Source organism: Oncorhynchus keta, chromosome 14 (assembly GCF_023373465.1).
Source record: "Oncorhynchus keta strain PuntledgeMale-10-30-2019 chromosome 14, Oket_V2, whole genome shotgun sequence".
Classification (NCBI taxonomy): Eukaryota; Metazoa; Chordata; class Actinopteri; order Salmoniformes; family Salmonidae; genus Oncorhynchus; species Oncorhynchus keta.
Window position 1 is genome coordinate 19059217 of NC_068434.1, and position 15741 is coordinate 19074957.

Sequence of the window (15741 nt, forward strand, 5' to 3'; positions counted from 1 at the left end):
TACATTCCCACATAAACATTGTGGAACTGCTGGACACTACAGGGAGACATAGGTTTGCTAACCAATGTATAGTGAAACTAAATTAGTGTACCTTCAGGTGGTCCGACTGGGCCCCCTCACTCTTATGTCTATAACAATTGCTCTTATAAAATAACTGAATTGAGCCAAACAATGTTGTCAATATGTCCCTACTGAAACAGGGAAATCGGTCAGGTGCAGTTTTACCCGCCTGTAGGACTATGACAGCACTATCATAACTGAGAACGCTGGGATAAACCGGCCTACCGATCACTGTGAACAGCTGCTCTGGCCGGCCCTAATGGTCCTAGGCGTTGGTGGCTATAGAAGTAATCCTGTCAATGAAAGACTCGGCATCCTGTGGTTTTTAAAACACCTTCTCTACCGTACCATGGTTAAGAATCAGCCAAGCAGGGAAGAGGAGGCCATGTCTGATTCCTGCATCTCTGAGCTTCTTCCGAGCTCCATCAAAGGCCTGGCGCTACTTGGTTACCTCAGCAGTGTAGTCTGGGTATATGTTAACCCGAGCTCCGTTGAAGGATATGGGGAATTGCTGGCGGGACAGGCGCAGAATCTTTTCCCTCTCGAGCCGTGGTGTATTTTGGCAATCATGATGCGGCAGCGCAGCGGAGAGCCACTTTCGGCCTTGGGGGAAATGGTCAATCCCTAAGAGTTTTGGTATAAATACTGCCAAGAACTGTGTTGGTCTGCCCTTCTCAATTTTTTCTTCCAAGCCTGTGATTTTGATATTTGAACGCATTGAACGTCCCTCAAGGTCAATTAGCTTGAGTTTCATGGCTTTGTTTGCTGTTAGTAGCTCTTCATACTGTCCCTCGAGGGTGGCGATGCGTGTCTCGTGGTCACCTGTGTTTCCTTCCAGATCAATAATGAGGGTTGTATGTTCAGCCAGGGAGGCTTGCACTGACTGACTGTAAGGATGAGTCGAGATGATTAAATCGAGTGTTCATGTCCTCTTCCATTTTCTTGATAGCTGCTAATATAATAGTCGGTGAGGGCTCTGAGTCAGGGTTAGCCATGCTCGCAATTACGGCCAGGCTAACGCAAGCATCGCCATCCTCGTCTTGTGCTGTGGTGGGGACTTTGCCATCTTTCATTTCTGTTTTTTGATTAATTAGTTTTCCCTTGGCCTTGTTTCTCATGGAGTTGCTCATTGTAACGTTTTGGTCGGGCAAAAGTAGAATTTAAATAAAATTTAAATAAAATTTAAGCAGGGGTGAGGAGAAGGTAGTCGTCTACTACTACTCCACCTCTTTAAGGAATACCTAGGATAGGATAAAGTAATCCTTCTCACCCCCCCCTAAAAGATTTAGATGCACTATTGTAAAGTGGCTGTTCCACTGGATGTCATAAGGTGAATGCACCAATTTGTAAGTCGCTCTGGATAAGAGCGTCTGCTAAATGACTTAAATGTAATGTTAAATGTGCTCACTAGCGCCCCGCCCCGTATTATTATTATTTATAAAGGGAAAATATATATATATATTTACAAAGAAAATATATGATGCAGACAATTACATTAATGGAAGCTATAATCTATCTGCTATATTAAAGCTGATCTACCCCCTAAAACAAAAACTAAAATAATTTGTTGGTAAATGACAAGTCTGTAATGACTGAACAATGTGTGTGCTATATGAGATATGTTTAGGTCTGTTGCTCAATCAAGGAATTATGATCATATGACAAGACTGGGGATTTATGTTCCCCTTCCTTCCTATGATGACACAATGGAATTGGTTGTGATTGCAAAACTCTAGTTTCACTTTCAGCTTGTTAAATGACAATAGCATTAGAACTAGTTTAAGACTTATTCGTACAGGTTGCTACAAGGAAAATGGAGGAGAAAACACCGCTAATAATCAAGCCCACATCGCGCACAAGGTAGGCTACAATCATATAATTTATGTGCTGCTTTCTATCAAAGCCATCAGAGATTCTGACCAAATGCTATTTAAAATAAAAGAAGTTGTTTATTCGTATTACTTCCTTTTTTTCATTCACAGCAATGCCAGGCTATACCTCGCTGTTTTTTCTGCTGTTTTGGGGAATTTCAATTTCGGCTATGCCTTGGTGTACCCCTCCCCAGTGATCCCTCAACTCAAAAACAGTGATAACCCCCAATTGAGAATGGACACAGAACAGATAGCCTGGTTTGGGGTGAGTGAGACAGAGCGGGAAAAACAATAGATGTCTTCTCATTCATTCAGTGTCTCCTTCATTAAGAGAATGTTTTCCGATGACAGCCAATAAGATAATGCCTTAACTCAATGATAATGTATATATATATATTTTTAAATAAAAGTACAGCTATATTGTCAAGTCAATCAGACAATCCATATACTTGACCCATTCAGTATAAAGTGTGAGATGTAAGTGTAAGTAGCACTATGTCCTGCAACATTCCTCTTTCGTTTTAAGCATGTCCCTATTTGACTGTGCAGTGACTGTTTCGTTTATTAGTCTATTTTCACACTGGGGGCAGCAGCAGGAGGACTTGGTGCCATGCTTCTGAATGACCTGATTGGCCGGAAGTTGAGCATCATGGTGTCAGCAGTCCCCTCAACAGTAGGGTACGTAAGCAATGTACACATGTTCTGGATGGAAATATACATTTTTTGGTTATTTACTGAAAGAACAAGGAACAAATACATTACTTTGTCATGAAGTGTAGATTGATGAGAAGAAGAAAGTCATTTAATCCAATTTAGAATAAGGCTGTAATGTAACAAAATGTGGAAAAGGGGAAAGGGTCTGAATACTCATATACACTACTACCAAGACGGCGCCGCGCCGATAGAGATGGCAGCATCGCTTCTAATCCTTAAGAAAATGTGCAGTATTATTTTTTTAATGTATTATTTCTTACATTGTTAGCCCAGAAAACCTTAAGTGTTATTACATACAGCCGGGAAGAACTATTGAATAAAATTAACTGAAATTAAGCAGGAATTCATTGACAAAATGGAGGAAAATGCAGAGATGCAGTTGGCAGAGCTACAAATTCAGGTTAGCCAGCTGAGAGAGGAGCTGAAAACTTCCACTGAACAGGCTAGATCCAACCAGAGAGACGTCAACTTACCATCACAACCAGCACTATGACCAGGAATACCACTTTCCCAAAGCGGACCCATTTGAACTGATTCCAGAGGCTGACCCAAAACAACGCTGCCGGAGGAGAGGGTGCCGGAGCGGTCTTCTAGTGAGGCTTCGGATGCGTGCCCACCACCCACCGCATCCTAGTACTGTATACTACTCGTTAATGTTCAATCCCTAAGTTAAAAAAGTCAACAAAATCAGGGCACTATTTGCTTTCCAAAGGCTCAAGTGTGGAGCGGTGCCATGTGAGACGTACTTTTCTGAGCTCCTCACTAGAACATTTAAATATTTGATTGGTTTGTTCCAAAACATGGGCATTTTGTCATTTTGATCAAAATACCTTACTTTCACGTCTTTGTCGACGATGCCATGCACCAACCGCAAGAATCAGCCCAAGGCTCATGCTAACAGACCAGCTATCATAGCCAAGGACCATGAGGCTACACCAATGGCTGAACAATACTGTCAGGGTTGCGTCAATTCGAATCTGGTATCAGGATAAGTATGACACTGAGTCACCGATTGTATACTATGTATTTTTTATTAGCTAAGCAATAAGTGGTAAAAGCAATTTTCGTGTATACGGGCTCTCTGTCCCACCTCGCAGGGCAAACAGAGAACTGACTTGTTCTTGACAAAGATATTATAAATATACTCTGACAGAAAAAGTTCCTGCTTCCGAGCCGGCCTGTCAGAGTAGAGACCGGGCGTGGTTTAGACTCACCCAGCCTATCGTTGATTGTTGGCGTAGAGCTGGTCCCGGGCCCCAGGCACTCCAGTTGATAGATGTAACTGTTGCTGTGAAGAATATCTATGCGCTCATGCTCGATACCGTTATCTCGCACCGTTTGTTCTCGCAACACTACTTTCTGAATGTGCCCCCCTCAACTCATTGCACAGTTCCTGTCTCCATGTTATTCTGTATTTTTCCATCATGAGAAAGGCCCATGGCCCTAAAACTGTTAACAATGTTTCAAGTCAGCTATGTTGCATAACACGTACATACATCCACACAAGCCAACAGCAGATAATATTCAATCACATATATGGTAATGGGCTATAGTGCATAACACAGAATCCTCATTATACACATCCGAGGCAAATGGACAAGAAGGTATTCTACAGGCATTAACATAAATTAAGCAGGAATTCATTGACAAAATGGATGAAAATGCAGAGATGCAGTTGGCAGAGCCAACAGGTTAGCCAGCTGAGAGAGGATGACCGCATGACCAGCCTGGAGACAGCGGCTAATGGCCACTCAGACTCGATCACCACGCTGGAAAGGCATGTTCTCCAAATGAAAAAAGGAAATCAAGTAACTTCAAGAGAACAACTACAATTTGGAGGCTTTATCCCGTCATACGAATTTACGTGTGGCAGATGTGAGAGCGAGACAAGAGGATGGCAAGTGCACTACATAGTTCATGGCAGAGATGCTACAATTGGCACTCGTGCACATCGTGCCCAAAGAGAGAGACCGAGAGATGACCAGCCACCACAAGCATTCGTGATTAGATGCCACTACTACCAAGAGAAAGAAGAAATCCTCCGCAAAGCAGCCGAGGTCAAACAAGTGATATCCACATTTGGATTCGAATCTATCCTGACTACACTCAAGCGCTTACCAAGCAGAGGGCTATGATCAGGGTCTGTGAGGGAATCTGTTATGACCTGTGGTACCCTATGGATTTGAGGATAACAACCCCAGATGGCGTTCGGAAAAGCATCTCAGATCCAGCGCTAGCTAAGGGTTTCATTCTGAAGAATTTGACACACAAGTGAAGATCGAACACAACAGTAATTCAGTTCTCTTTCTAATGTTTGGTGAAATTTTAGCCTAACAAACCAAGCTAGGAAGCAACGGGCTATTTGGCAATCAGGAGGTACACTATGCTAGCCAGTTTAAGGACTGAACTGGGCCATCCTGCTACATGGGCGTTACTGTTGTTGATCTGTTAACCGACTGGTTACTTGTCCTGCAAGGGACTGTTACTCCACCTGGAGTTACATGTCATACCAACTAAATTCACTAGACAGGGCATACAAGTTAATGGTATAATTATTGACCTGCACAGCCCTGCTATTTTAGCAATAAGAGCTGGTTGAACTGGGTGTTTTGAAAGGGGCTATTGTGAATTGCGGCACGTTACAGTATACTCAAATCTGTTTGTTATTTTGTTTCCTGTCCTTTTATTAGCCTGTTGACTGTGTAATGTGAGGTTATCTTAAATTATCAAAACATAATTGAAGTGTTACAGAACACAAAAGTAACAGGGTAACCACACTGAGATATTTACTCTCAGACACTATAAATTACATAAAAATGTACATTGAAAGTTTGTATGTTATGCCATATGACAAGGAATTCACTAATCTGTGTGTGTGTGTGTGTGTGTGTGTGTGTGTGTGTGTGTGTGTGTGTGTGTGTGTGTGTGTGTGTGTGTGTGTGTGTGTGTGTGTGTGTGTGTGTGTGTGTGTGTGTGTGTGTGTGTGTGTGTGTGTGTGTGTGTGTGTATTTGGATACGTTCGGGTGAGGCTCAGTCTCTCTAGGTAAGCTGTTATCGGTATGTGGTGTAAGTGTGTACTAGGGGTTCGTGCAGCATCTCATTTGGGGAGAGGCCAGTACTGGGGTGTTACAGTTCATACTAGTTCTCCTCAATATGAAAGTATGTTTTTAATTAAATGTTTTATTATAATTACTATTAGTTATTTATTTTGTTTTCTTTGTTCCCCCACCTCCCTGTCCCCCTTGCAGAGGTTTTCAAAGGTTTTAAAGGTTTTACTCTTAACTATGGCATTGCCAAATAGGCTAGGCAGGGCAGTAGCTAAATTTGTCAGTTGGAACACGCGCATTTGAACCACCCAGTCAAATGTAGTAAGGTATTTACCCATTTACAGAAATTAAAGGCAGATAAACACATTTTTGCATTACGGATCATTCTAGAGGCTAGACTAAAACTGGGAGGATTCTCACAGATATTCCATTCCAAGTTTCATGCTAAATGCCGTGGCTCTCCTTTTTTGATTCACAGAGATGTTCTGTTCGTAGAGCCGAAGGTGATATCGGACAAAAATGTATATATAAACATTTTATATATAAATAAATGTCCTTTTTTCAGGACCCTGTCTTTCAAAGATAATTCATAAAAATCCAAATAACTTCATAAATCTTCATTGTAAAGGGTTTAAACTGTTTCCCATGCTTGCTCAATGAACCATAAACAATTTATGAACATGCACCTGTGGAAGGGTCGTTAAGACACTAACAGCTTACAGACGGTAGGCAATTAAGGTCACATTTATGAAAACTTAGGACACTAAATAGGCCTTTCTACTGACTGAAAAACACCAGAAGAAAGATGCCCAGGGTCCCTGCTCATTTGCGTGAACGTGCCTTAGGCATGCTGCAAGGAGGCATGAGGACTGCAGATGTGGCCAGGGCAATAAATTGCAATGTCCGTACTGTGAGACGCCTAAGACAGCTCCCCAGGGAGACAGGACGGACAGCTGATCGATCGTCCTCGCAGTGGCAGACCACGTGTAACAGCACCTGCACAGGATTGGTACATCCGAACATCACACCTGCGGGACTGGTACAGGATGGCAACAACAACTGCCCGAGTTACACCAGGAATGCACAATCCCTCCATCAGTGCTCAGACTGTCCGCAATAGGCTGAGAGGGGCTGGATTGAGGGCTTGTAGGCCTGATGAAAGGCAGGTCCTCACCAGACATCACCGGCAACAACGTCGCCTATGGGCACAAACCCACCGTCGCTGGACCAGACAGGACTGGCAAAAAGTGTTCTTCACTGACGAGTCGCGGTTTTGTCTCACCAGGGATGATGGTTTGATTCGCATTTATCGTTGAAGGAATGAGTGTTACACCGAGGCCTGTACTCTGGAGTGGGATCGATTTGGAGGTGGAGGGTCCGCCATGGTCTGGGGCGGTGTGTCACAGAATCATCGGACTGAGCTTGTTGTCATTGCAGGCAATCTCAATTCTGTGCTTACTGGGAAGACATCCTCCTCCCTCATGTGGTACCCTTCCTGCAAGCTCATCCTGACATGACCCTCCAGCATGACAGTGCCACCAGCCATACTGCTCATTCTGTGTGTGATTTCCTGCAAGACAGGAATGCAAGTGTTCTGCCATGGCCAGTGAAGAGCCCAGATTTTAATCCCATTGAGCACGTCTGGGACCTGTTGGATCAGAGGGTGAGGGCTAGGGACAGGGCCATTCCCCCCAGAAATGTCCGGGAACTTGCAGGTGCCTTTGTGGAAGAGTGGGGTAACATCTCACAGCAAGAACTGGCAATTCTGGTGCAGTCCATGAGTAGATGCACTGCAGTACTTGATGAAGCTGGTGGCCACACCAGATACTGACTGTTACTTTTGATTTTGACCCCCCCTTTGTTCAGGGACACATTATTCAATTTCTGTTAGTCACATGTCTGTGGAACTTGTTCAGTTTATGTCTCAGTTGTTGAATCTTATTATGTTCATACAAATATTTGCACATGTTATGTTTCCTTAAAATAAACGCGTTTATATATGAGTTTATATATATATATATATATATATATATATATATATATATATATATATATATATATATATATATATCATGTGTATGTATATATATATCATGTGTATGTATGTATATTATTATGTAATTTTGATTATTTAAAAATATATATATATTGTCTTACAGCTGTTGCATAGGATGGTATCAATGTAGCTTGTTGCTGTATTTATGTTGTTGCTGTACATTATGTACTGTCTTAATATCTACTTTTAAAAACCAATAAAAAACTATTGCAAAAAAATAGTTTCTTTCCAAAGAGATATCCGGGATTGTAACATACTCTGTTTCATGTAAACATGGTTAGCTGGGGACAACGATGAGACAGCCTACAGGGAGAAGGTGAGGGACCTCGGAGTGTGGTGTCAGGAAAATAACCCTTCACTCAATGTCAGCAAAACAAAAGAGATGATCGTGGACTTCAGGAAACAGCAAAGGGAGCACCCCCCTATCCAAATTGATGGGACAGCAGTGGAGAAGGTGGAAAGTTTTAAGTTCCTCGGTGTACATATCACCAACAAACTGAAATGGTCTACCCACACAGACAGTGCCCCTTTAACCTCAGGAGGCTGAAAAAATGTGGCTTGTCACCGAAAACCCTCACTAACTTTTACAGGTGCACAACTGAGAGCATCCTGTCGGGCTGTATCACCGCCTGGTACAGCAACTGCACCGCTCACAACCTCAGGGCTCTCCAGAGGGTGGTGCGGTCTGCACAACGCATCACTGGGGGCAAACTACCTGCCCTCCAGGACACTTACAACACCCGATGTCACAGGAAGGCAAAAAAGATCATCAAGGGCAATAACCAACCGAGCCAATACCTGTTCACCCTGCTTCCATCCATAAGGCGAGATCAGAACAGGTGCATCAAAGCTGGGACAGAGAGATTGAAAACAGCTTCTATCTCAAGGTTATCAGATTGTTAAACAGCCATCACTTGCACAGAGAGGCGGCTACCTACCTACAGACTTGATATCATTGGCCACTTTAATAAATGGAACACTAGTCACTTTAATAATGCCACTTTAAGAATGTTTACATATCTCACATTACTTATCTCATATGTGTATAATGTATACTGTATCCTCCAGTATCTATTGCATCTTAGCCACTCTGTCACTGCTCATCCATATATTTTATACTTATATATTCTTATCCCATTCCTTTACTAGATTGTGTGTATTAGGTTTTGTTATGCAATTGTTAGATATTACCTCGGGTCTAGAACCATAAGCATTTCACTACACTCGCAATAACATCTGCTAACCATGTGTATGTGACCAATAACATCTGCTAACCATGTGTATGTGACCAATAACATTTGATTTGATTGTATTTACGAAAAGACCCAATGCATTAGGCCACATTACATCATAAGGTAATTTTTAACAAAGTGGTTTGGCTAAAATTAAAAATATTTGTTGTATACCTCCTTGCAACCCTTACAGGTACATTGTGATGGGAGGGGCACAAGCTACTTGGATGCTACACCTAGGCAGGTTCCTGACTGGTATCGCTGGTGGCATGACTGCTGCTTCCATACCTGTAGGTCTGATAATGTTGTGTGCTCTCAGTGGTGGAAAAAGTACCCGATTGTCATACTTTAATAGAAAATTACTCAAGTAAAAGTCACCCAGTAAAATACTAGAGTAAATGTCTAAAGGTATTTGGTTTTAAATATACTTCACTATCAAAAGTAAATGAATTTGCTAAAATATACTTTAGTATCAAAAGTAAAAGTATAAATCATTTCAAATTCCTTATATTACCCATTTTTATGTGTTTTATTTATTTATGTATAGCCAGGGGCACACTCCAAAACTTAATATATAATTTACAAGTGAAGCATTTGTGTTTAATGAGTCCGCCAGATCAGAGGCAGTAGGGATGACCAGGGATGTTCCCTTGATAAGTGTGTGAACAGGAACATTTCCCCGTACTGCTAAGCATTCAAAATGTAACAAGTATTTTTGGGTGTCAGAGAAAATGTATTGATTAAAAATGACGTTATTTTCTTTAGTAATGTGGTAAAGTAAATGTTGTCAAAAATATAAACAGTTAAGTCATTTTTGGGGGTATCTGTACTTAAGTAGTTCTTTAAAGTATTTTTTACATAAGTACTTTATACCACTGTGTGCTCTTCTGATGCTTTATCCAATAACAAAGAGTTGGACCATTTAGATACTGCTGTGGACTTCAGAATATGTTATGGTTAACCTGATCTATTGATGTGTCCTGAAATCCCCTCTCCAGGAAATATAAACCCATCTTAGACAACAGGCTTATGGGCTTACTGTCACACCTTACATTAGTGATGATGTTGTTGTGTTCTCTTCTCTTGCACTGCTCCAGGTGTATATATCGGAGATCTCCCACCCCAAAGTTAGGGGGGCTTTGGGATCGTGCCCTCAAATCACTGCTGTGTTTGGAGCCCTGTCACTCTATGCCCTTGGTAAGAACCAATCTCCCTCTGACACATCTCATACATGGGTAGATACTGTAGGAGGCCATCCAGGAGGTCTATGTTGCTGTTAAGATCTTTGAGTTTGTATGCGTTTGGTGAAGGGCTGGTGGTTCCATGGCGGTGGCTGGCTGTGGTGGGGGAGATCCCAGCTCTGCTCATGCTGCTGCTGCTGTGCTTCATGCCCAACTCTCCCCGCTACCTCATCATCTGTGGCAAACAGGAGCAGGCCTGCAAGGCCCTGGAGTTTCTGAGGGGGCCCGACTCAGACTTCATGACAGAGTTCAACAGGATTGAACTCAGTATCTCGTCTCAGGTACACAGACAGTACTTTGGTTTGACTGCCTCCAAAGACTTACTGTAGATGTTCGGATTGAATACATTTGGTGTTTCTCCTTTCCTCCAGGGGAGAATCAGGTGGTCCGATTTGACAACGCCATTTTACTACAAGCCCATCCTGATCTCCATAGTGATGAGGTTCCTTCAGCAGATGACTGGCATAACTCCCATCCTGGTGTATCTGGAGCCCATCTTCCACAAGACTGATGTCTTCCTGGTACGTGTCTTTTGTCTCCCTGCTATGGGGCTTTTCACACTACTGAGCCAAACCAAGCTGCACTGAGCTGGTCTGGTTACGCATCTACCATAGTTTCTGAAACTGCTGGAATATTTGGAAATATCTGAGCCAGCTCAGTTTGGTTCAGGTTGGAACGATTGTGAAAAAAGGGTAATGGATTAGGTGGGATCAAGTTAAACTGTATTGGTGTAACAGGCATTGTGCTGCTTAGCAGTATTGCTTCCCCGCTCACATCTTTACCGGTACTTGGTCTCGTGCCCTCTGCCTCGCCAACACACGTATCCACCCTGTTTGACAACGTACTAACCAGCTGCGCCACAGAAAAGCTAGCAATTTGGCTGCACCAGTGGAGACATTTCAAGCTGTGGGGTGAGCTTACGACACAATCTGTTATATCAGGAAATGTCTCCTTTACCTCAGTACCTTGATGTTACAGAACATGATGTTACAGAACATGATGTTACAGAACATGTCATTTATTGTAACGGCGTTCTTCGTTTGTCAAAAGAGAGTCGGACCGAAATGCAGCGCGGTGGTTACTCATGATCTTTAATGAAGGATCGCGATACATGAAATAACTATTACAAAATACAAAACAACAAACGGAACGTGAAATCTAATTACAGCCTATCTGGTGAACCTACACAGAGACAGGAACAATCACCCACGAAATACACAGAGAAACCCCGGCTACCTAAATACGGTTCCCAATCAGAGACAACGAGAATCACCTGACTCTGATTGAGAACCGCCTCAGGCAGCCAAGCCTATACAACACCCCTACTCAGCCGCAATCCCAAATACTACAAACCCCAATACGAAAATACAATATATAAACCCATGTCACACCCTGGCCTGACCAAAATATAACGAAAACACAAAATACAATGACCAAGGCGTGACATTTATAACCCAGGACATTTTATATTACCTTTGCCAGTTGAAAAAAAATGCATCCACTTTGATCTAGGAACCTAAGTATGATGCTGCGCTGGTGGGAGCAATTCGACTGCTGTCTGTGGTGATTGCTGCCAGTTTGATGGACAAGGCCGGAAGGAAGGCCCTCCTCTATACCTCAGGTGGGTGCGTTCGTAGGCCAAGTGACAATAACATGTTCCGTACTCTGACAGGGACCAGAGTCATGATTTTCAAACGAGTAAAGCCATAAAATCATCACTGAGCTCTGCGAATAGGCCCTTCAGAAGTGACCCACAGATTTAACCAGTGTACCATAGGTGCAACTGTGTTATCGTGAATTTTTTAAATTAAAAAAGTAACATTTTTATTTGACTTCATTTCTGTTCACTTGTTCTTCCTCTGCAGGGTTCCTGATGTTTCTCGCTACCCTTACAATGAACATGTACTCCCACACCACACCCTGCCCCTCCGGTAACCTGACTGGTACTGTGCTCCCCACAGACCTCATAGCACAGCAGGGGGAAGCTGCCTTCAACGCCCTCACCCTCATCCCATTAATAAGCACCATGGTCTTTATATTTGGTAGGATTCTGAGTCTTGATTGAGGAAATACACGTTTAATGCGTAATTTCCCAAACACACTCAACACACTTGGGTGGTTTCACATAGGCCTGCTGTAATCTTTTTTGCCCGTGCTGCTCCTTTCTCATCAAGGTTATGCTCTGGGATGGGGCCCAATCACTTGGCTTCTGATGTCTGAGATCTTGCCTCTGGGAGCACGGGGGGTCGCGTCAGGCCTGTGTGTGGGGGTCAGCTGGTTGACTGCCTTTGTCTTGAGTCATGTCTTTATTCATGTGGTGGTGAGTTCATTGCTGCATTACTCTGACTACTAATCCAATGTGTGGGTACATTTTAATGACAAATATTTAACAGACTACAATTAACATAAATCCTCTTACTATGACATTCAAAGACTGTAATTTCCCTACCCATCTCTTTAACTGAACTTGAGGGGATCTGGGTTAGCAGTTATTGTATTCAATTTGGAACCGGGTGTAACGGCGTTCGTCTGTTGAAGGAGAGTCGGACCAAAATGCAGCGTGGTGGTTACTCATGTTCTTTAATGAAGAATAGCGATACATGAAATAACTATAAATAATACAAAACAACAAACGGAACGTGAAAACCTATACAGCCTGTCTGGTGAATAACTAACACAGAGACAGGAACAATCACCCACAAAATGCACAGTGAAACCCAGGCTACCTAAATATGGTTCCCAATCAGAGACAACGAGAATCACCTGACTCTGATTGAGAACCGCCTCAGGCAGCCAAGCCTATGCTAGACACACCCCTAATCAGCCACAATCCCAATGCCTACAAAAAAAACAATACGACAACACAATAAACCCATGTCACACCCTGGCCTGAACAAATAATGAAAGAAAACACAAAATACTAAGACCAAGGCGTGACACCGGGCTGCCTCCTGGGCTTGAGCTGGGTGCCTGTTCTGGCCAACTGCGAAGTTGGTTAAGTATGATTCAGTATGGTTCTGTGTGAAAAGTGATTGCTTTTGATTAAAATGCTTTATCTGCCTTCCCAATGAAAAACCAGTTTTAAAATTAGAGCATGCATTTTATGGAAAAGAGATGTATGTATCTGAATGATGCACTGTTGCATTGTTGACATTATGATAGAGCAGCTGCAGATTACCGGTCACGTAATGGGCCATAGCCCGGCTCAGCCTGGGACAGCTTAATCTAATCCCATCCGTGTATGTTGTTAATGTGAAATATTCATCCTTGTCCCTTATACATTATTACTCACCACCAACAACATCCCAAATTACAATCCTACATTCAACGACTAATAGAAAATGGTTTTGTGTTACAAAGCTTGTGTAATGAGATGTTGTCCATGTTTTCTACAGGAGACCTATGGACTGTTTGTTCCGTTCCTGTTCTTCTCGGTGGTGTGTGTGGTGAACATAATTTTCACCGCCGTGTGTGTCCCTGAGACCAGGAACAGATCACTGGAGGAGATTGAGAACTATTTCCGGACTGGACGCAGTTTCACCATCATTGACACATAGCACCTCTTTGCTGTTACTTACTGGAGCATTGTGGACTTCATCAACATGACGCAGTCATTTGTATGAATTGATTTTATTCAGGTGTTCAATTCCAGGATTTAAATGTTTTTTAAAGGACAAAGGCACTGTTCTTGGATCTTCATGATATCGTTGTATTAATCACTCATACATATATTTAATTGTAAAAGGACTTTACATACATACACATGTGAAAATACCATTGTCTGCCTGTCAACTTCATGTACCTGTAACAAAAGGTTATATATTTGAACATTGGGAATGGAGGTTAGACTGTCAAAGTAACACACAGACAAATTAACCATAAACCAGTTTCAGAATTAGATGGCTCAATTCCCTTTGTATTCAAACTCACCCTTACCCTTTTGCCTTCTTCCACAAACAGCAATGAGACGTTTACTTTTACCAAAAAAAGTGAAGATGATCATACACAATTACCATGGCAAGAAAAAGTATGTGAACCCTTTGGAGATACCTGGATTTGGTCATCAAATTGAATCTGATCTTCATCTAAGTCACAACAATATGCAAACATAGTGTGCTTAAACTAATAACACAAACATTATTGTATTTTTCTTGTCTATATTGAATACATAATTTAAACATTCTTAGTGTAGGTTGGAAAAGCATGTGATCCCCTAGGCTAATGACTTTTCCAAAAGCTAATTGGAGTCAGGAATCAGCTAACCTGGAGTCCAATCAATGAGAAGAGATTGGAGATGTTGTTAAGAGCTGCCTTGCCCTATAAAAAAACACTCACAAAATTTCAGTTTGCTATTTACAAGAAGCATTGCCTGATGTGAACCATGCCTCGAACAAAAGATATCAGAAGACCTAAGATTAAGAATTGTTGACTTGCATTAAGCTGGAAAGGGTTACAAAAGTATCTATAAAAGCCTTGATGTTCATTAGTTCACAGTAAGACAAATGGTCTATAAATGGAGAAAGTTCAGCACTGTTGGTACTCTCCTTAGGAGTGGCCATCCTGCAAAGTTGACTGCAAGAGCACAACGCAGAATGCTCAATGAGGTTAAGAAGAATCCTAGAGAGTCAGCTAAAGACTTACAGAAATCTCTGGAACATGCTAACATCTCTGTTGACGAGTCTACGATACATTAAACACTAAACAAGAATGGTATTCATGGGAGGACACCACAGAAGAAGCCACTGCTGTCCAAGAAAAACATTGCTGCACGTAAGAAGTTTGCAAAAGTGCACCTGGATGTTCCACAGCGCTACTGGCAAAATATTCTGTGGACAGATGAAACTTCAGTTGATTTGTTTGGAAGGAACACACAACACTATGTGTTGAGAAACAAAGGCACAGCACACTAACATCAAAACCTCATCCCAACTGTAAAGTATGGTGGAGGGTGCATCAGTTTGGGGCTGCTTTGCTGCCTCAGGGCCTGGACAGCTTGCTATTATCATCGACGGAAAAATGAATTCTGAAGTTTATCAAGACATTTTGCAGGAGAATGTTAGGCTATCTGCCGCCAATTGAAGCTGGTGTATGTAAACCTCTGACATCAACTGTCCACATGGGCAGCAGGTAGCCTAGTGGTTATAGCGTTGGACTACTAACCGGAAGGTTGCAAGATCGAATTGCTGAGCTGACAAGGTACAAAATATGTTGTTCTGACCATGAACAAGGCAGTTAACCCACTGTTCATAGGCTGACTTGCCTAGTTAAATAAAGGTAAAATGTTTTTTAAAAATAGGGTCACTGTGGGAATGATGTCATTGCACTTATTGACGAAGCCAACTCAATGCCATTGGAAGAATCCTGGAACATATTCCAGTCTGTGCTAGCAAAACAGTCCTGTAGCTTAGTATCTGCTTCATCTGACTACTTTATTTATTGACATTGTCACTGGTGCTTCCTGCTTGAATTTATTATTGTAAACAGGAATTGGGAGGATAGAGTTATGGTCAAATTTGTCAA

At 42.2% G+C, this 15741-nt stretch overlaps 1 protein-coding gene across 1 annotated transcript; it reads left to right on the plus strand.

The window, feature by feature from the left end:
* The first annotated feature begins 1802 nt into the window (after positions 1–1802).
* slc2a6 (solute carrier family 2 member 6) lies at positions 1803–14119 on the plus strand. Its single transcript, XM_035784911.1, has 11 exons — positions 1803–1920; positions 2043–2196; positions 2500–2609; positions 9174–9270; positions 10078–10177; positions 10291–10502; positions 10593–10742; positions 11734–11842; positions 12087–12263; positions 12396–12541; positions 13617–14119. The coding sequence occupies exons 1-11, from the start codon at positions 1874–1876 to the stop codon at positions 13776–13778; spliced, it is 1464 nt and encodes a 487-aa protein (XP_035640804.1). The 5' UTR covers positions 1803–1873; the 3' UTR covers positions 13779–14119.
* Positions 14120–15741: the final 1622 nt, after the last annotated feature.

What these genes read in the sequence shown, in the direction of transcription:
- slc2a6 (XM_035784911.1), top strand. Translation starts at nt 1,874, where the DNA reads ATGGAGGAGAAAACACCGCTAATAATCAAGCCCACATCGCGCACAAG. An exon ending in AACTCAGTATCTCGTCTCAG is followed by an intron (nt 10,503 to 10,592) that starts GTACACAGACAG and finishes CCTTTCCTCCAG; the next exon opens with GGGAGAATCAGGTGGTCCGA. An exon ending in ACAAGACTGATGTCTTCCTG is followed by an intron (nt 10,743 to 11,733) that starts GTACGTGTCTTT and finishes ACTTTGATCTAG; the next exon opens with GAACCTAAGTATGATGCTGC.